Source organism: Pseudorasbora parva, chromosome 10, assembly GCF_024679245.1.
Source record: "Pseudorasbora parva isolate DD20220531a chromosome 10, ASM2467924v1, whole genome shotgun sequence".
Classification (NCBI taxonomy): Eukaryota; Metazoa; Chordata; class Actinopteri; order Cypriniformes; family Gobionidae; genus Pseudorasbora; species Pseudorasbora parva.
Genome location: NC_090181.1, coordinates 1545229 through 1567737, shown reverse-complemented (window position 1 = coordinate 1567737; position 22509 = coordinate 1545229). Strand labels below are relative to the sequence as shown.

Below are 22509 nucleotides of genomic sequence, written 5' to 3'. Positions count from 1 at the left end.
CGATTGTCAACAGCGCAACCGTCAGTTCATACATTAGCCTATTATTATCCATTAATTATCTGAACAAACCTTAATCTCCAGCCCTGAAACTGATCAGAAAATGTAACGAAACGCTATAGAAATGTAGTGGAGTAGAAAGTAAAATATTTGCTGCAAAATGTAACGAAGAAAAAGTAAAAAGTATGCACTATTGATTCTGCTTAAGTAAAGTACAGATACATGAAAAATGTACTTAAGTAAAGTAACGAAGTATTTGTACTTCGTTACATTCCACCACTTCATATTATCTACCAGAGTAACAAATAAAATCCGTCCTGTTCTGAGTAGCCTATGGGGTTTCAAACTTTATGATGCCAAGGATACAGTTTTTTTTTCACCCTTAAATACAATTTTTTTTTTCTATGAGGGAACCCCATCCTAAAATCTATTTTTATGAAGAAACATTTACATTTAAGCATTTAGCAGGCGCTTTTATCCAAAGCAACTTACAACTTAGGAGAACAGGAAGCAATCTGTCATGAAGAGGCAAAGAAATGCAAAAAGTGCCCTAAATACCGAGATTTAGATATTACTCAGAGTAGCAAAAAACTGAAAAGGGAGGGAAAAGAGTACAAGTAGAGGAGGAAGAGTTTAATTTTTATTTTATGATAAGATTAAGTGCTCGTGGAAGAGATGAGTTTTTACCTGTCTTTTGGGATGGAAGATCGTTCCACCAACCAGGAACAATTTAAACTATTAGATAAATTGACCCTTCGCTAAGCCACGCCCGAATACCACCACAGGCCAATCGTGGCTTAGCAACCGTAACTAGGCACGGAAGGTCTGTCAAGCTTTCGAGCGAGGGAAACATGCCGATGCAAATCTGTGCGTATGGATTGTGCAAATCTGATGCCTATCCTAAAAGTTTGGACAGATGGTGTATTTTTTTTTCCTTCCCCAAAACGTAAAACTGAAGGTAAGAAATACCAGCCTTGAATCAACGTGTGTGTGAGACCCCATTCACAACGTTAAATGTCGTCAGGATTAACAAAAACACCTACGTTTGCTTCAACAAACTGAAAATACATGAGGTTTTTGACTGATGCAAGTTATTACATATGATGCAGTATATAGCCTATAAAAAGAACTGTCTTAGCTTTAGTTTTGTATTGTAGTTTTGTTTAGACAAAATGTGTGCAAATGAAGACCTTCATCATAAGGATTGTTGCAGTGGCTGTGTTTATAATATTAATAAAACCCATCATGTTTGAGAGAGTGGCTTTCTGTTATACGGTTTCAGTAAATGTGTGGTTTTTGATGAATGGCTCAGGTCAGAATCTCAGGCTAGTGCCAGGTCGGAGTAGATTATAGACACACGACATGTGAGCAGTAGCCCGGTGCGCTAAATATAACGTTAAGCCGGAGAATCATTGCAAAGTTTTCAGGCTAATGTCTTGTGTTTATTCCACAAGATTTATTGATAAGTTGTTTGATTTATAATTATTCGATTATTTTCTCATTTTACTTACCCTGTTGTGCATGAACATACATATGAGGCAGCTGCTGATTGCGCTGAGACCATAGGCTTTAGCTTCAATTTTATTGAAATTATTCTGTAATCGGTTGCATAATATGTCGCGGATATATCCCGCAAAAACATACTGCAGTCCCTTTTTTCTTACTCTCTCAGATATTTCCCGTTCGCCAGAAATGACTAATTATCTCCTCGGAAATGTCTGACACCGGCGCATACATACTGTAATAGTGCCAGGCGCGAAAGCTTGACAGGTGTAGTAACAGTAACTACGGGGGGCGGGGCTTAGCGAAGGGTCAATTGTGTGACATTGTAAGCCGCCCAAATCGTCCCAATGAAGGCTAACGATCGGCGGGTGAAGGTCGCTGCGCGTTCGTCTTTTCAGCGGGGAAAAGGGGATTTTATTCCAATTCCTCGTTATCTGACTCCATTTAATGATAATTTAGAATTTAGGTTAGAATGCCATTTGGTTATTTGGTCATTCAATTTTAATAGTTTAACTACACATTTAATTATTCCGTTTAACCCTTTGTTGAAATTATACTCAACCTGAATAATTCCAGAGCAAGTCAGAATCAATCAAAGTGTAACAATTTATTTAACAGTCAGGTAAATGTATAAAGCCAATTACATAGTCAATTCAAAGGTAATCCATATATAACATCAAATAGTCTGAAGTAAAGAATGAAATGTATACCTGACTTCTGAAAACTACATAATGCTGGCTATCTTGAGACATCCAACATTACGGGCTGACCGGTTTAAAGTGTCAAGCCCTGAGCTCTTTGCAACATTTCCTTAAATACCCAGAACCAGATACATACCCATCACAATAGGAATTTGCATTGATCAAGTTCTATAGACTTGATTAGAAGAGAGGCCAAATGGCTGAAAGCCACACCCACCATACACCAAGGAAAGATATCTTTAAACTCTTTAAATGTTTATGATGTTCTAGTGTACTTCTGTGGAGTAGAGATATTTGTACCAGTCGCACTGAGACATTTCAAATGATATCAAACACATATAATACTGTATCGTGAGGATTGACATTGTAACAAAGAGATTTCTGGTGCATTTCAGGTGATCTCAAGTTTGGGGGAGCAGTAGTTTGGGGGAAGTTTCATGTGAAAGGAAAGGCATGTAAATTAGAGTCATTCATAGATGGTTCACTCAGTGTGATGTCGTCTCGGACAGAGACTCTAACTGTATGAATGAGTTCAGATGCTAATTAAAGCTGCGAGCAGCGATGACGGGCCCAAGCCGGGGGCACCGCCACCCCGGTGGCATCAGCTTAACTGTGCACAGCAGGCCAATAGGCATTTAATATGGGAAAAAATAAATAAAGGGACTATGTCAAAGTCAATTGAATTCACCTCATTAACTGCAGCAACTGGTGCTGCTATGACCAGGAACCACAACACTCACATCTCTGAGATCAATTACATTTTATTCTTTAATTTTATGTCAGATGATGTCAAATGTCAATTTCAAATGAGTGCAGAATACTGTCCAAATGCTGAAGTTGTATTATCCTTACACTTCTCTTAAAAATAAATTAAGCCAAATCACAGAGACCGCAACAATGATTTTAATATCAGTGTCAGGTAAGAGTAATATGCGTGCATATAATTTATGGAAGTTTATTATAAACAGGCACTTTAATAAGATCATGTGAAATTAACTTTTTTCATCCATTTGAATTCTATCAATAAATAATTAGTTTAAAGAGGTGTCATACGTGATCTTTGCAAACACAGCACATGACCTTCTTTAAAGCCCATGTTATAGAAAACAATTAAAAGTATTGGGACATCACTTTCAATTATGTGCAAATATATTTTTTGCAGCTCAAAATTTTGTAAGTTCAGAAGACCAGTATTTAATTAAAGATATAATATATGTTTTAGTTTTTTACTTATTTTTCACAATAAAGTGATAGATATTTGTGATAGCCTATGATATGAAAGGGTTAAATTATGAAAACACAAGAGAAAAGGTGACACACACACAGAGTGAGAGAGACCCCCTCCACACACACACACACACACACACACACACACACACACAGTGATCCTAAGAGAGGGAGAGGGAGGGGGGAGGGGGAATGACAGACACAAAATCTAAACAGTGAGAGAACATTGTTTTTATTTCACTGTCTGAAAACACTGTTTTGCAATAACAACAATAGTTTTATCTTCAAAACAGTGTTCCCTAGGACATATCCAACCTGGTTACTAAATAAGGCTACACTTCCAACTTCTGGTTATTCTATATACCGGTAGCTCATTGGTTATCATTTTTGTCCTTAAACATTAATCTTCTCATTTTTAAGTTACACACACCAATTACTTTTTGTTGAAAAAGACAATTAAATGTGTTTTTTCCTTTGTTAGTAATTTTTTTTAAATATTTATGTTTTATTAATAATTATTTGTATTAACACAATTATTTAACTAATTATATAAAACAATATTGTCAATGCCCTACAAATAAACTGGTTTTATACATTTATTTTTTTATTCAAACCCAGAATAATATGTTTTATCATTTAATGCAGGCCAAAGCACAGCATTGAGAGGTAATCTTTTTAGCGCACACGCACACACACACACACACACACACACACACACACACACACTCATGTCTGGTTCACTATCTTTCTGGGGACTCATAGACGTAATGGTTTTTATGCTTTACAAACCATATATTCTGTCCTCCTGCCCCTACCCCTAAACCTACCCATTTCACAAAACTTTCTGCATTTTTACATTTTCAAAAGAACTCATTCTGTATGATTTATAAGCTTTTGTACCCATTGGGACCTCAATTTAGGCCCCTACAGTGACATGTGTCCCCATGAGTCTGTGTGCATTCAGGTTGAAGTCCCCACCAGGCTAGAACAACACACACACACACACACACACACACACATACACACACACACACACACACACACACACACACACACACACACACACACACACACACACACACACACACACACAGTAGTAATGCTGAAGTATGCTGCAGGCAACTCAAATCAGCTCAGCCCATCCCCCCATCCACAACACCCCCCTTCACCCCCCCACCCCTGCCCCTCACACACACACACACACACACACACACACACACACACACACACACACACACACACACACACACTCATGTCTGGTTCACTATCTTTTTCTGGGGACTCACCATAGATGTAATGGTTTTTATGCTGTACACTCCATATATTCTGTCCTCCTACACTGCTCCTACCCCTAAACCTACCCATCACACAACTTTCTGCATTTTCACCTTTTCAAAAGAACTCATTCTGTGTGATTTATAAGCTTTTGTACCCATTGGGAAGTCCCCATGAGTCTGTGTGCATTCAGGTTTAAGTCCCCACCAGGCTAGAAAACCATTCACACACACACACAGAGGTAAGGTTTTTTTGCTTGAAAACTTATACAATATTGCCCTCTACTGGTCATTTAAGTGAGAGCATAAGTGTTGAAAAAAAAAAAAAAAAAAAAAACAGTGTGCTATATAGAATAACCAGCAGGTGGGAGTATAGCCTTATTTATGAACCAGTTACTTGTGTCTCTCTTTTGTCTTTTTTAGCCTTTTGCTAAGGGAAAACCGTTTGAGATATCCAATAACCGTTCACATTTTAGCATCTTCTGTATATTTGCTTCATGTTGTCCGAGTTTGGAGGAGATTGAATGAATCGCTTTTGAGGAGAAGGTAAAAACTCAGAGCTCGCTTTCGACTTCTTGTTATCTTCCAACCAAATTATCTGACTTCCTGTTGGTCAGAGCTAATGACAGTAAATTAGAAAGTTGTCCGGCTCAAAATGTACAATATATATACGGAGTTTGGTGAATGTAGATAAAACTAACCCCCCGCTTTGGACAAAAGATGGCGCTACTGAGCCCCTCTACCACGCCCGTTTCTGAATCTTTGCTTGCATCTTCTGGACAGCATGTCTGATGTGTGTGTTGAGTTTCATGCAATTTCAAGCATGTGAAGAGTCTCAAAAACACCAAAAAAGATTATTGGACTTTGACACGTTGCCATGACAACAGTTTTTCTAGAATCAGGAATCCATTCATATGTCTATATCTGCTATGTTTTGACATAATACTGATGAAGTTTGAAGTAAATCGGGTGAAAATAAGATGGGGATTTAAAGCAATTTTGAAAGTGACACACTTCCTGCTGCCAGTTGGTGGCGCTATAACTTTGTCTCACAAAAGTCATATCCATGTGATCGGCCTCTTACAACGAACACACAGCTGAAGTTTCATCAAAATGAATTATTGTATGCAAAAGTTATAACACACTTCCTGTTTCCTTTTTCTCGCCATAAATTCGTCTCTTCGCCACGGCCAAACCGTTTGAGAAATCAGAAAGTTGCTCGCAATTTGGCATCCTCAGTGTCTTGACTTCATGCTGACTGAGTTTGGTGCTGATCGGGTGAATCGTCTAGGAGGAGTATCGCAAATTCCACAGCATGCGTTTTCCGAACAACCCATAATAGCTCACTTCCTGTTGGGCTGACGCATAACTTAGAGCACGAAAGTTGTTCGGCCCGATGAGCTCTATATGTGTACCGAGTTTCATATATGTACGTGCAAGTTGGTTTGATTTATAGACCATGTTTTCAGAGCCCACTTTAGGGGGCGCTGTCGAGCCCCCCTGCCACGCCCGGGTCCCAGCCTCAGCCCGGCCCTGATGGCCGCGCATTCTGATGCGTGTGCAAAGTTTCAAGAGTTTTCGAGCATGGGAAGGGCCCCAAAAATGCCCAAATAGTCGCGTAAAAAAATAATAATAATAATAATAATAATAACAAATAATCCTTAGAAGAACAATAGGGCTCTGCGCCCTTTCAGGGCTTGGGCCCTAATTAGGGCCCAAGCCCTGAAAGGGCGAAGAGCCCTATTGTTCTTCTAAGGATTATTATTATTATTATTATCTTTTCGCCTTTTGGGCATTTTTGGGGCCCTTCCCATGCTCGAAAACTCTTGAAACTTTGCACACGCATCGGAATGCGCGGCCAACAGGGTCTGGCAGAGGCCTTTGACCCGGGCGTGGCAGGGGGGCTCAACAGCGCCCCCTTGAAAAACTGGGTCTATATATTAAACACACTTGCACGTACATGTATGAAACTCGGTACACTTATAGATCTCATCGGGCCAAACAACTTCCGCACTCATAGTCATAAGCTTCGCCCAACAGGAAGTGAGCTATTATGGGTTGTTCGGAAAACACATGCTCTGGAATTTGCGATACTCCTCCTAGACGATTCACCCGATCAGCACAAAACTCGGTTAGCATGAAGTCAAGACACTGAGGATGCTAAATTGCGAGCAACTTTTTGATATCTCAAACGGTTTGGCCGTGGCGAAGAGACGAATTTATGGCGAGAAAAGGGAAACAGGAAGTGTGTTATAACTTTTGCATACATTAATTCATTTTGATGAAACTTCAGCTGTGTGTTCGTTGTAAGAGGCCGATCACATGGATATGACTTTTGTGAGTCAAAGTTATAGCGCCACCAACTGGCAGCAGGAAGTGTGTCACTTTTGTCCAAAGTGGGGGGTTAGTTTTATCTGCAGTCACCAAACTCTGTATATATATTGTACATTTCGAGCCGGACAACTTTCTAATTTACAGTCATTAGCTGTGACCAACAGGAAGTCAGATAATTTGGTTGGAAGATAACAAGAAGTGGCAAAGCGCGCTCTGAGTTTTTACCTTTTCCTCAAAAGCGATTCATTCAATCTCCTCCAAACTCGGACAACATGAAGTAAATATACAGAAGATGCTAAAATGCGAACGGTTATTGGATATCTCAAACGGTTTTCCCGTAGCAAAAGCCTAAAAAACACAAAATAGGGACACACGTGCCTGGTTCATAAATAAGGCTATACTCCCACCTGCTGGTTATTCTATATATCACACTGTGTTTTTTTTTTTTTTTTTTTTTCAACACATGCTCTCCCTTAAATGTCCAGTAGAGGGCAATATTGTATAAGTTTTCAAGCAAAAAACCTTGCCTCTGTGTGTGTGTGTGTGAATGGTTTTCTAGCCTGGTGGGGACTTAAACCTGAATGCACACAGAATCATGGGGACTTCCCAATGGGTACAAAAGCTTATAAATCACACAGAATGAGTTCTTTTGAAAAGGTGAAAATGCAGAAAGTTGTGTGATGGGTAGGTTTAGGAGTAGGGGAAGTGTAGGAGGACAGAATTAATGTTTTGTACAGCATAAAAACCATTATGTCTATGGTGAGTCCCTAAACAGATAGTGAACCAGACATGAGTGTGTGTGTGTGTGTGTGTGTGTGTGTGGGGGGGGGGGGGGGGGGGGGTTGGGGGTGGATGGGCTGAACTGATAAGAGTTGCCTGCAGCATACTTTAGCATTACTAGTGTGTGTGTGTGTGTGTGTGTGTGTGTGTGTGTGTGTGTGTGTGTGTGTGTGTGTGTGTTCTTTTTTCTAGCCTGGTGGGGACTTCAACCTGAATGCACACAGACTCATGGGGACACGTGTCACTGATTTCTACAGTGTGTGTGTATGTGTGTGTGTGTGTGTGAGAGCTACTCTTCTGTCTAAAAAGATTACCTCTCAATGCTGTGCTTTGGCCTGCATTAAAGGATTAAACATATTATTCTGGGTTTGAATAAAAAAAAATCATGTATAAAACCAGTTTATTTGTAGGCCATTGGCAATATTGTTTTATATAATTAGTTAAATAATTGTGTTAATACAAATAATTATTAATAAAAATATATAAATACAAAAAAACATTGCTAACAAAAGAAAAAACACATTTAATTGTCTTCAAAAAGAAAAGGAAAAAAAAGTAGTGTGTGTAACTTAAAAAAATGAGAAGATTAATGCCTTTTGTTTAAGGACAAAAATGAGAACCAATGAGCTACCGGCATATAGAATAACCAGAAGGTGGGAGTGTAGCCTTATTTAGTAACCAGGTTGGATATGTCCTAGGGAACACTGTTTTGAAGATAAAACTATTGTTGTTATTGCAAAACAGTGTTTTCAGCCAGTGAAATAAAAACAATGTTCTCTCACTGTTTAGATTTTGTGTCTGTCATTCCCCTCCCCCCTCCCTCTCCCTCTCTCAGGATCACTCTATGTGTGTGTGTGTGTGGAGGGGGTCTCTCTCCCTCTCTCAGGATCACTCTATGTGTGTGTGTGTGTGTGTGTGTGTGTGTGTGTGTGTGTGTGTGGAGGGGGTCTCTCTCACTCTGTGTATGTCGCCTTGTTTCTTGTTTTTCATAATTTAACCATTTCATATCATAGGCTATCAGCAATATCTGTCACTTAATTGTGAAAAATAAGTTTAAATTTTTTTATTATATATATATATATATATATATATATATATATATATATATATATATATATATATATATATATATATATATATATATATAACACTGGTATTCTGAACTTACAATATTTTGAGCTGCAAAAAATACATTTGCACATAATTGAAAGTGATATCCTAATACTTTTAATTGTTTTCTATAACATGGGCTTTAAAGAAGGTCATGTGCTGTGTTTGCAAAGATCACGTATGACACCTCTTTAAACTAATTATTTATTGATAGAATTCAAATGGATAAAAAAAAAAAATTTCACATGATCTTATAAAAGTGGCTGTTTATAATAAACTTCTATAAATTTTATGCACGCATATTACTCTTACCTGACACTGATATTAAAATCATTGTTACGGTCTCTGTGATTTGGCTTAATTTATTTTTAAGAGAAGTGTAAGGATAATACAACTTCAGCATTTGGACAGTATTCTGCACTCATTTTGAAATTGACATTTGACATCATCTGACATAAAATTAATGAATAAAATGTAATTGATCTCAGAGATGTGACTGTTGTGGTTCCTGGTCATAGCAGCACCAGTTGCTGCAGTTAATGAGGTGAATTCAAATGACTTTGACATTGTCCCTTTATTTATTTTTTCCCATATTAAATGCCTATTGCCTGCTGTGCACAGTTAAGCTGATGCCACCGGGGTGGCGGTGCCCCCGGCTTGGGCCCGTCATCGCTGCTCGCAGCTTTAATTTCCTTTGTTTTCTCAGAGCGATTAGACATTTCGGCATCTACTAGCTTTTTCCAGCCTTACAACATCATGAATTCAAAATATTGTTTTCCAACTTAATAAATATGTTGCTTAATGTTGTATGCATAATCCTGAAGAAGAACTGGAAAATTATTTGTACACTGTAAAAAATTGTTTAGCAAAAAAGTTACCTGGTTGCCTTAAAATTTTGAGTTAATACAATGAACATTTTTTGAGATTTGACAACCTTTATTAAAATATTATTAAAAGATTGTGTAAGCATATTGGGTAATTGTGTGTTTTATTTGTGATGACGCAGCCAAATTGTGCTATTTTCATGATTTATCACATTTTGATGTGGTTCAGATACAATAATATTTTGAGTTTCTATTTATTAAACAAATTTCCTTCATTGTATCAACTCAAATTTTTAATTTCAATAAACTCAAAAGTTTAAGGCAACCAGGTTACTTACTTTTTTTTAATTAAACCAACAAAAACCAACATTTTTTTACAGATCATAAGCAACTTTCACAGTAAATGTATGTAAGCAGCTTATGTACTGCATTACGAATACTGCCTTACATTTAGCAAGATAAAGAGGACTCACTAGATACAAAGCAATGGAAAGTAGCCTATGCACTGTAAAAAATTATTTAGAAAAAAAGTTACCTGGTTGCCTTAAAATTTTGAGTTCATTGAAATTAAAATTTTGAGTTAATACAATGAATATTTTTTGAGATTCGACAACCTTTATTAAAATAGTATTAAAAGATTTTGTAAGCATATTGGGTAAATATGTGTGTGTTATTTCTGATGAAGCAGCCAAATTGTGCTATTTTCATGATTTATCACATTTTTTATGTGGTTCAGAGACAAAAATATTTTGAGTTTCTATTTATTAAACTAATTTCCTTCATTGTATCAACTCACATTTTTAATTTCAATAAACTCAAAATTTTAAGGCAACCAGGTTACTTACTTTTTTAAGTTAAACCAACAAAAACCACCACCATTTTTTTACAGTGTGTATATGGCAAGAAAGGAGAGAAACATTTAGAAATGAAACTGAATATCTGGTAGGCTTTATACATTTTTGCTTTGTCTTTTTACTCTCTGAAATTTTCTGAGGACCTCTTAGGACCTTCTGGAGGACCCCAGTTTGAAAACCCATGGCCTAAAATCGCGTTCGACAAATAAATATAAGTCCAGTCATCAAAACCGAGGCTACATACTAATAGATTACGTTTTTCACCATTGAAAATAAAAATATTTGAATTTTGGCTTTTGTAAATGTGACTCATACGCTGTCAGAATTATTTTTACATTTCTGTCACTGGGGCGGTACCCTAAGGTACAAAACCGAAAAGGTACTAATATGTACCATTTAGGGGTTAGTAAGGTACAAAGATGTACCTTTTCACTTTTGTACCTTAGGGTACCTCCTGACGGCACTGTACCTTTTTTCTGAGAGTGTATAATGCCTTTAACGTCAAATAATCAAAAAAATAAATAAATACATAAATAAATAAATTTGCTGTTCTTTTGAACTTTCTATTCCTCAAATAATCCTACAAAAAAACCTTTTACACAACTGCTTTCAACATTAATAATACTCCTAAATGTGTGTTGATCATCAGATCCTCATCTGAGAATGATTAGTGAAGGATCATGAGATGCTGTAGACTGGAGTAATGATGATAAATTTAGCTTTGATCACAGGAATAAATCACACTTTACTGTATATTCACATAGAGAACAGATGATCTACATTTGAATAATATTTCACTATATTACAGCTTTTTAAATATTTTAATAACAAATGCAGCCTTGGTGAGCAGAAGAGACTTATTTAAAAACTTTTTTTTTTTAATCAGACCGTTCTCAAACTTTTGTTTGAGTAGTGTATATATAATTAAATAGCTGACATCGATTTTGGATCGCTATAGGTTGGCCTGTAGCCCAACCTCATATTCTTTCATAGGGCCCATGTGGCACTGTCGCTTTAAGACGCGAGCATCTGCTGCGTCATCAATTGCGCCTGTCACACCGCAGAGGGGCGGGGTCATCTGAGAAGAAACATCACGTGACTAGCCCTAGCCCTATCAGAGTGCAGGAAACGCGAAATTTGAACGTCTTTTTCCGAGCTGCCGTTTGTGAAGACAGGAAATAAAGCGAACATTAGGTGTATATGGCGATGTTTAGACGGTTAAAAGCGCGTTGTTTTGTTTTATAAAGCGATGTTTAAACGCAGCACAGCCGCGGAACGGAATATAACAGCTGTTTGGTGACTTTAATCGGTTGTTTTTTTATTGAAATGTGTAAAAACTGCGAAAGAAAAGTGAACTAATCATCAAGAGAGTGTGTATTAAATACACACACACATAACGTACTTTTCGCGTGTTTTTAATCCGAAAGCACCTTTTTAGTCTATTCCGCTCATATTTCGAGTGGTTTTAACGGTTTATAGGCGTCATGAAGGTTTTGGAGAGGAATGTGGTTCGTCTGGCCGTCGTTCAGCATCTTCGGTCTGTTTATGGGATAAAAATCAAAAACTGGAATAAAAACAGAAACAAACAGACATCTGCGAACACGGTGAGTTCATAAAACATCTGATTTTGTCATAAAAACGCTTGTTTTTGTCGATCTACGGTGCTGAGCTTCCTATCTAGACAGTAACAGGAATGCGATTATGGGAGGTAAACATGCCAAAAGCATATTCAAACAACAAAAGAGCGAATTGAAGAGAAATTTGCATTTCATAAACCGCACTTGTTTTACTATTTATTTATTTTATATATTTCCCCTAAATATCTGGAAATTGGCCAAATGATCTGGAAAAAAAAAGATTTTATATTTTAATATATTTTATTTGCCCTAAATTTCCCTATAAAATGATAATACATTTTATTTATGTGCCCCATATTTCGTTATGGTTTTGTTTGTTTATCGTTGTTTTATATTTTATTCGATTATTTTAAAGCTTATTTGAAACAAACCGAATTGATGAAAAATGCATTGCGGTAACCTTACTTGTTTTACTATATTTTATTTATTCATTTGCCATTTTTAATTGTATCATTATATTTTTTTGCTTTGTATCTCCCTATATTTTATTTATTTTATTTGCTTGCCCTATATTTCCCTATAAAATTATAGTAGAATATATATTTTTATTTGCCGTATATTTCATTATATCTTATATTTCATTATTATTATTATTGTTTTATATTTAATTTGATTGTGACAGGCTGTCACAATGTTTTTTTAAAGTCACTGTCACACAAAATGCTTGATCAACTTCCTGTTTATTGTAATAGAGATGAATCAGCACATCTTTAACACAAATGTTTCCCTATATTTTAGTATATTTTTTTATTTATTTACCCTGCTGTTTCACTATATTTTATTTTGTCTACCTATAAAACGATAGTAAAATATGAATATTTTTGCCCTGTATTTTATCATATTTAAATGTAGTATTTTGTATATATTTTGCTGTCTATTTCCCTATATTTCAGTATTATCTTATTATTTGTGCTGTTGCACTATATTTTATTTATTTACCTATAAAATTATAGTAAAATATTTTATTTTGCCATTTTTCTTATAATTTATTGTTTTATGTTTGTTTTATTTAATATTTTATTTGCCCTATTTCAATATAAAATACAAATATTTTCCCTACATTTTAGCACTTTTTTGTTTAAAAGTCTGCCCTATATTTAATCAATTTACCCTGTTTCACTAAATTGTATTTTTTATTTTTTATTTAGTTATTATTTTCCTGTTTTATTATGTGTTTTATATGTGCCCTGTATGTGTATGTAGAGTTAACGCGTCTCATTCTCTTTCAGCTTTATGCTTGTACTAGCATGAATAATAATAACATACACCACTATATAGTTTTTAAAGGAATATCAGTGTTTCCTAAACAAAAAAACGGTTCATAAAAGCACCGTTGTAGGAACACATTTACAGCCCCAACACCTCTCCTGGGCATGTTTGTGTGGGAGTGTATTCGGTCACAGAAGGAAATGTGAATAATTACTGTCATAAGACCTGGATCAGGCCATGTTTGGCTTCTTCTTCTTCATGCCAGTTGTGTGAAATAACATTACGGGGAAGAGCTGTTGATGTTCAAACACACAGAGCATCTTTTGTTCCTGTTCTCCGTCATTACCTGAACAGATCCTCTTGTGTTTTTAGGTGAGGGTGTTTGGGGTGGCTCTTGAAAGTCTGCCACACTGCCATGTGCTGGACTACGGAGACGTGCCCTGGTGAGTCTAACCCTTACATGAACAGATGCTTTTACATAGAAGAGCTTAAAGGGTTAGTTCAGCCAAAAATGAAATGTCTGTCATTAACTCCTCTCCTTAATGTCGCTCCACACCCGTAAGACCTCCGTTCATCTTCACACACAGTTTAAGATATTTTATATTTAGTCCGAGAGTGTATGCAAGTGTATGCACACTATACTGTCCATGTCCAGAAAGGGAATAAAAACATCATCACAGTAGTCCATATGAGACATCAGTGGGTTAATTAGAGTCTCTTGAAGCATCCAAAATACATTTGGGTCCAAAAATAACAAAAACTACGACTTTATTCAGCATTGGCTTCTCTTCCGGGTTTGTGTTCAATCCTCAAATAAAGATTCAAACGGTTATGATTCAGCGAATCGATTCGTGATTCGGATCGCCAATGTCACGTGATTTCAGCAGTTTGACACGCAATCCGAATCATGACCGTTTGATTCTTTATTTGAGGAACACGGAAGAGAAGACAATGCTGAATAAAGTCGTAGTTTTTGATGAACGGAGGTCTTACAGGTGTGCAACGACATTGGGGTGAATCATTAATGAAAAAAAATTCATTTTTGGGTGAACTAACCCTTTAATAAGTATTTTTAATGTCAAGCATGCCACATAAGTAACGTGTGCCCAGTGTATTCTCTTATATATGCGTCGACCTAAAACGTACACTTTTTTCATAATGTTGAAGTAGCCTATTAAAATCACTCTGATATTGCAAGCCTTTACGATATGTACATTTGCCATATTTCGATAATTCCGGTGATATATTGCGCAGCCCTAGTTGCTAGGTTACCAGAGAGTGAGTGCCTTTGTTCATGCACCAAACTTGCTTCGCAACATCTGGTTTCCGACAAAGAAAAAAAATTATCAAACGTTTTATCGTACGTTTTTTTAAATTGATATCGATTGCGTGTCTATCGCAATACATATCGTTATTGTTTTATCGCCCAGCCCTAGTCTCAACGGCGCCTTTTATCACATACTTGAGGCAAAACTCAGCTTCTCCTGTGGATGGCTTTACACACCAGTCAATGGAGCTGATTGGTTTCTATGGTTCAGCCATCAGGGCACTCAAATACAGGATACGGTCTGTGGGGTGTGGATAACACTTGTCAGGCAAAACATTTGCCTAATAAAACAAATGATATAAATGTTGCATGATGCTTTAGACATTTACATTTTAGATTTAATTTGACTGTTTCACAAAAATGTATATTCTAATATTATTTTATGTCCCTTTAAAATGAGTAAAGTATACTTTATTTATTTGCCCTATATTTTTTGTTATTTTTTGCCCTATTTTTCCTTACAATTTAGTAATATTTTTTAATTTTTTGATTTTATATTTTGTAATATAAGTTTATAGTTTCATTGTTTTATATTTTATTCATCTGAGCCATAGTTTATTATTTTACATTATTTAATATTAAATTTCCCTTGTTTTCCTATATATTTTAATGCAGTGTACACTATTTTATTTTATTATATTTCCATATAAAACAATATTACGTTTTATTTATTTATTTTACGTAAAAAAAATTATGTAAATGAGTTTTGCTGTTCATTTTGCCCTATTACCATATAAATTATACTTATATATATATTTTTATATATATATAATTTAGCAAATGTTCTCTCTATTTAATTATTTCCCCCCAATATTTTAGTATTTTATATCATATTTTATCTATTTGCCCTGTTTCACTATATTTTTATTTTCTACTCATATTAATAAAAGCGTATGTAGAGTTGATGCGTCTCGTTGTCTCTCAGCTTTATAGTCGACGCGTGTACGAGCCTCATGGAGCATTTGGACACCGAGGGCCTGTTCAGAAAATCCGGCTCTGTTGTGCGGGTCAAGAGCCTCAGGGTGAGTGTGTGTGTGTGTGTGCTTGTCTTTGTGAAATATCAGGACACAAATGTGTATAATGCCATGGTAGGAGAGGGTGAAATATGAGGACATTACCCATGGCCCCACTTTACAAAAGGCTTATAAATCACACAGGAGGAGTTTTTATGAGAAAGTAAAAATGCAGAATGTTTCCTGTGATGAGTAGGTTTAGGGTGTGTGTGTGTGTGTGTGTGTGTGTGTGTGTGTGTGTGTGTGTGTGTGTGTGTGATGGGTAGGTTTAGGGGCTGTGTGAGTCCTCTGCTCTTCAGACACTCTGACGGATGAGTATTTACCAGTGGATGTTTTGCTGTGCCCCTGCAGGCCAAACTGGACCAGGGTGAGGACGGACTTCACTCTGCTCTCCCATTGGACACCGCTGGGCTTCTGAAGCAGTTCTTCAGGGAGCTTCCGGAGCCGGTTCTGACCTCTGACCTCCACAGTGCTTTCCTGAAGGCCCAGGAGCTGCCCACGGAGGAGGACCGTAGCTCGGCCACAGCCCTGCTGTCCTGCGTGCTGCCCGACAGGAACTTAAACACACTGCGCTACTTCTTCAGCTTCCTCAAGACCGTCTCTCAGCGGTGCGGCGCTTCTCAACCAATCAATCAGCTTTATCTATAAAGCGCTTTTATAATGCCGAAGCAGCTTCAGTGTTAAACAGGACAATACTGCAGCAGAATTAGATTTGGCTGTACAGTCGTTCTGGAGTAAACAGTGATGTTATCAGCTTATTTTAATTTATCAGAGAGAGACAATGTAGGCAGATCAGTATTATAGTTTATAGAATTAAATAAGACCTAATTCATTAATTATATTTGTATATTTAGTTTAATAACTTGGATCATAATGTTAGTGTCCCCAACTGAGCAAGGCAAGCCAAAGGCGACACACATCTCTTATGCTAATTGATAAATTCCTTTCTTTTCAGAAATGGTTTAGAGGCTGCTTTGTTACATTTACATTTAAGCATTTGGTAGACACTTTTATCCAAAGCGACTTACATTGTATTTTATGGTACACATTTTACATTATTGTCAATTCTTGCCTTCCCTGGGAATCGAACCCATGACCTTGGTGTTGCTAGTGCCACGCTCTGCTGGTTGAGCTACAGGAAAGCGCTTTGTGTTTGTCTTTAGTGTGTGTATTGTTCATTCTGTGTGTGTGTATTGCTCATTCATTTCAGATGCTCTGAGAATAAGATGGACAGCAGGAATCTGTCAGTGATCTTTGCACCGAATCTCTTTCACTGTGGCGATGAGAAGATGAGCAGCAGCACCGAGAAGAGGCTCAAGCATCAGGCGGCGGCGGTGCAGTGTCTCATCGACAACGCTCAACAGCTGGGTATGTGTGCGCCTTCACTTCACATTAAAGGGATCGTTCACCCAAAATTGCAAATGATCCCATGATTTACTAAAACTCGCGTTCTAGGGGGTTTGGGCATTCCCGCTCAGAAGAGATCGCGCTCGGGTCGGGGTGAAAATCGCGTTCGCTGGGGCACTGAGGTGTGATCGAAAATGGCACTTTCACTTTCAAAGGGGGAGGAGCTCAAGCCCTCCCCTCTTTTGCACGCCACTGCATCTATCCATCATAAAAGTGCATCTATCCATCCGTCATCAAAGTGCATCCATCCGTCATCAAAGTGCATCCAGCCGTCATCAAAGTGCATCCATCCGTCATCAAAGTGCATCCATCCGTCATCAAAGTGCATCCAGCCGTCATCAAAGTGCATCCAGCCGTCATAAATGCACACGACTCCGGGGTTAAAGGGGCGGTGAAATGCTGTTTCCTGCACACTGAGCTTTCCACTGTTAAAGACTTGGATTCCCATCCTAAACATAGACAAAGTTTCAAAAACTAATGTTGGACGTTTGATGGAGTATTTCTGTGTTCTGTGTCTTCCGGTTTCTCACAAGTTTCTGAGAGTTTTTGTCGAGTATGGGTCGGCTTGACGTTAATAGAGCGGAAGGTCCTTGTATGGGCCGTACGGGCTCTTCTCCCGATAGGGTGCGCGTGCGTGACTAGAGCGAGAGAGGAAACGCACGCCCATACACACTCAGCTGCAGATCCAGTCGTCCGTGAACACGTCTGTCGCGCCGCGCTCCACTTTATTCCTATGGGTGACGTCGAGCGACTTCAGCGCTTCAGCACAGCATTCTGGGAAGGCAGCGCTGCATTTGAACCGATTTGAACGCAGAAATGACGGGAAGCTTCACAACATCGCTTCAGTCGCGTCGCAAAGTGGATTTACACGCCACTGCTGTCACAGGACTTCACCAAATCATACCAAAGAAGTGTGTTTCTGACGGAGCGGTCCCAGCGATAAAGGTTCGGTCCTGCTTTGGAAGCAGCCGGTGAGTTAAACTGCTTCAGATGTCTGTGCTGTCGGCTATCGTTGCGTGAGTAAACATCAGTAAACGACACGATCGCGTGCTTCGTCATTCAAATGCGCTAACGGACTCCATTGCTGTTCTCTGTATAACGTTACACTAGTCTGACGTGCAAAACCGTTTTGCTTGCTACTGCTAAGGTTTAGTCGCATACAATAGTCCAGAAACCGAATCGTGTCCTCATAAACTGCGAGTAAACACACACAAATGTTGACAGGCCACTAAATACAGTCCATACCACAGAGACGGACGTCCTGCTGCTGCTGTTTCTCCTGTTTAATTTATTTCAGCCTCAGATTTGATTGTTGATCATTATCTGTATTAGCTGAGATAGCCATGGGCTTCTCCACGCTTGAGGACGTCACCGCTTTGTTCGCGCTCGTCATTCTTTAGCTCCGCCCACTCGATACGCCTCCAGGCACTCGTTTTTTTCCGGAAAGACTCGGTACAGCCTATATTTCTTTTATAAATATAATAAAACTAAAGACTTTTCGGAGATATGAAGGATGCAATACTACTCTATAGGTACTCAAGACTGACATGAGAGTGACAGAAACTGAGTGTTTCACGCCCCCTTTAATAAAGGCCTTCTAAAGCGATGCATTTGTACGAAAAATATTAATTTAAAACTTTATAGACTAAAATAGCTCCCTTTCGGCGGGCAGCGGTATCGTGGGCTAATTTTTATTTTTGGGTGAACTATTCCTTTAATAAAACACTTGTGCTTTTTTTTAGTACATAGGGGTTGGGTCAAAAAAAGGTTTAGGAATCTCTGATTTGACATGAAGGTAAATGCAAATTATTTGAAAATATTCTATTTATTGTTATTTTACTAATGACAAATAGATTGGTAGCTTTTCATAAACTCACCAAGTCAAGTTTAGCCTGTTTATAACATGATGAAAATGCAATGGAATTGAAGCTTTGCTGCATTTAATGTGTTCAGTCAGTTATTATGGTGAAGAGCATTGGATGTGAGGCCACCTGATGCTGTTGTTCACAGGTGTGGTTCCTCAGTTCCTGATGGAGAAGGTTCCTGCCATGTTGGGTTGTGATGCTGGTGTGGTGTTTTCTCCAGCTTCTGTGTCTCTAGAGGACAGTAACGCTCACTCAGACCTGAAGAAGAGCAACAGACGCAGTTTAGGAGGTAAAAACCGTGTCTAAAGTCATATTGTGCCCTCCCAGGGGATTGCTCGTTGCATCACATGACTGGTTTGAAGGGAAGTAGATATGGCTAATAATGATTTGTAGTAGGGGTGTGCGATTTGAGATTATCGAGAGTATATCCCATAAAAACACATTTGGTTGAATGAATGATTCAATGACTCTCTCATTAAGAGGGTCAAATGCTTTGTTCCTAAATGAATCAGTCGTTTGATTGAATCGGTTAAATGAATGGGTCAATGATTCCCTCATTAAGACGGTCAAATGCTTCGTTCCTGTATGTATGTATGTGGTTAGACTAGTTTCACTGCGTCATTTACTCTATTAAAATCCATTTATAATGCCCTCAAACATCAAGATAAATAGCAAAAATACCTCTGTATGTCTTATATTTATATAATTTAATATAGTTAATCAATATCAGTCATTTTTCTTCAAATATTAGCACAATTACAAATGTGATATTGATTCTATAACAGTTAAATAAACAAGTAGTTAATATTAACTGACATGTGTTTTAGACACTTGCCTTCATCCATTTCGCAAATGAAACTAGTTTGAAATAGCCACAGGAGTGTCTGAGCAACACATGGTGTTTACTTACTGATTGAATCGGTTGATTGAATGATTCAATGACTCCCTCATTAAGACGGTCAAATGCTTCATTCCTGAATGAATCAGCTGTTTGAATGAATCTGTTGAATGAATGATTCAATGACTTCCTCATTAAGACAGTCAAATACTTCGTTTCTGAATAAATCGGTCGTTAAAATGAATCGGTTGAATCTCAACGACTCAATCATTAACAGTGACTCGCTGCTACCTACTGGCGGTTTTAATTTCATATATAAAGTATCTTTAAGTTTTAAAAATAATTTCAAATATCAATGTTTCTTGTTTAAAACATTGTAACGATTCATTTCAACTTTGATTCGTATCACGATTTGAGGTTGTCGATACGATTCAAGGACGATATTGGTAAATTTAGAACGATGCGATCCGAAACGATTCAGTGAATTGAAATCGATTCAGTAACTTTTTAGCCAAAAATTGAAATCAGTGTGACTGAAATACGTGCAGGTGAAGTTTCCTAGATTCCTGTTGTTTATTTTAAGGGAATCAGATATCAATTAATTATGGATATAAACAAACAAGTAAACAATTAATGGCAAATGTGTTCACATTTTATTTAATAAAGTGCAACCAACAGTTTAGGTTGAATTAACAGGAAGTTAACCTTTTCTGCTCTCATTTTCAATAAAAGTACAATAAGTGCAACCAACATACTACTACTGCTACTTCTGCTTGTTTTTCAAAATAAATATATTATAATATTAATATCACAAATAAAGTGCCACCGACATCTCTTCAGACTGAATGAGCAGTGGCTGAACCTGATGCTACTACAAACAGCGAGCGACTCCTTTAGAACATCTCCATCTTTACTAAAGCCAAAGTGTTTTCTCACACTCGACCGTAATGCTGGCCTGATCATTTCTCGCTCGTTGGCTTCTCCTCTGTCATCCGCTCTAGGTTTAGTTATCTTTGTGCTGCTGGCGCACGTGGCTGACGTCACATATAGGCAGACTGAGTAACGTTTAACGCCTTTAACATTAAAAGTGCTAAGAAAAAACATCCATATAAAGCCTGACATGCTTAAATCAAATGCGTTGTTTCCTATTATCGATACAATCGATTTGATTACCTTTTAAAACTATATTAGATCGATATATGTCGTCCGGAAGGCTAACTTGCCGAGCACAGATCGATGTAGTTGGATCATAGGAATATAAATTGATACATCGATGTAGTAGATGAATCGGTACACCCCTAATTACAGTGTAACAATGACAGCGTAAAATAGTATAACCTATTATTATAAGCATTTCTGCACGTGATATGTCATTATCGCACACCCCTAGTTGAAAGGCATAAGATCAGTTGTTTAGTTGAGTGGGTGTGTTTTGTATTCCAGATGTGGTTAATGGAGCTCTGAATAGGTTTAAAACTAGTAGAACCCCAACAAACACCCCTCAGTCTGAAGGAGCAGGTGGGTACAGATCTCGCCGTGAGCCGCATCACTGCACCTGAGCCGCTTCACATCATGCATGTCTTGAGCACGCGTTTCTGCGCTTGAGATGGCTTTGTGTGCCCACTTTCACAAATAGCTCTGTTTTTAATGTGACACGGCATGGATGATATACAGCACGATGTGTGTGTCTTTCAGCACTTATGAGAATATATGCTGCCTCTACTTTTGTTTAAAGGGTCAGTTCACACACGTCATTAATTCCTCATGTCAAAGACCTTCGTTCATCTACAGACACAGATAAAGATACTCCTGATGACCCCTGCATAGACAGCGATGAAGACTTTCAGAAAGGAAGTAAAGACGTGGTTAAAACAGCCCGTGTGACTCCAGTGGTTCAGCCTTAATGTGATGAAGAGATGAGAATACTTTAGTGCACAAAACACACAAATAACCACTTTATTCATCAATCTCTTCTCGTGTGTCCGTCTCTAACGCTGTTGGTCAAGCTCCTGCGTCGTCATCATCACACATATGCGTCATAGGGCTGGGCGATATGGAGCAAAAAATATATCTCGATATATTTTGCTATATCTCGATATACGATATATATCTCGATATCTTTACAGGAAAAATAACCCCCTAAAAACTACAGCAAAAACAAATATGCCAAATACCACAAAAACTTTTTTTTTTTTTTAAATTGAAGTACAAAGAGGTAGTCAAGTGCTTTTGCGACATTTAAAAAAAAAACTCCCTGATTACATAAATAATAATAATTTAACTGTAAAAGAAAATAAATAATATTACCTTCTTTTCATTTATTTCATGCTTTCAAAAGATGAATCAAAGACTCCCTTTTTTACAGTTAAAGTAAACAGTAAGCATTTTGCAGAAAGATGGGGGCATGACTGAGATATAAATAAACAGATTTTGTCATAACACCATTTCCTGTTAAATTTGTATCAAAATTCAAACAGTGATGTTTGTCATGAGTTTGACAAAATTCAAACTCATCATACAGATCATGTAGGCTACACATGAGCTGAATTTCACTTCTTTTCCAGTTACAGAACGAAATATGAATGTCAGAAGGTAGGCTATATGATACA

At 37.5% G+C, this 22509-nt stretch overlaps 1 protein-coding gene across 2 annotated transcripts in view; it reads left to right on the top strand.

Moving 5' to 3' along the window:
• Window positions 1-11752: 11752 nt before the first annotated feature.
• arhgap11a (Rho GTPase activating protein 11A) overlaps window positions 11753-22509 on the top strand; it is a 28005-nt gene continuing 17248 nt past the window's right edge. The window contains exons 1-7 of one of the 2 annotated variants that reach the window (XM_067454836.1): window positions 11753-12208; window positions 13823-13893; window positions 15703-15799; window positions 16142-16398; window positions 17001-17158; window positions 19208-19351; window positions 21344-21418. In XM_067454836.1, the coding sequence (XP_067310937.1) occupies window positions 12089-12208; window positions 13823-13893; window positions 15703-15799; window positions 16142-16398; window positions 17001-17158; window positions 19208-19351; window positions 21344-21418 (922 nt within the window). In that variant the 5' untranslated portion in view covers window positions 11753-12088. The remainder of the gene's footprint in view (window positions 12209-13822; window positions 13894-15702; window positions 15800-16141; window positions 16399-17000; window positions 17159-19207; window positions 19352-21343; window positions 21419-22509) is intronic. The other variant, XM_067454837.1, reaches the window with a different exon arrangement.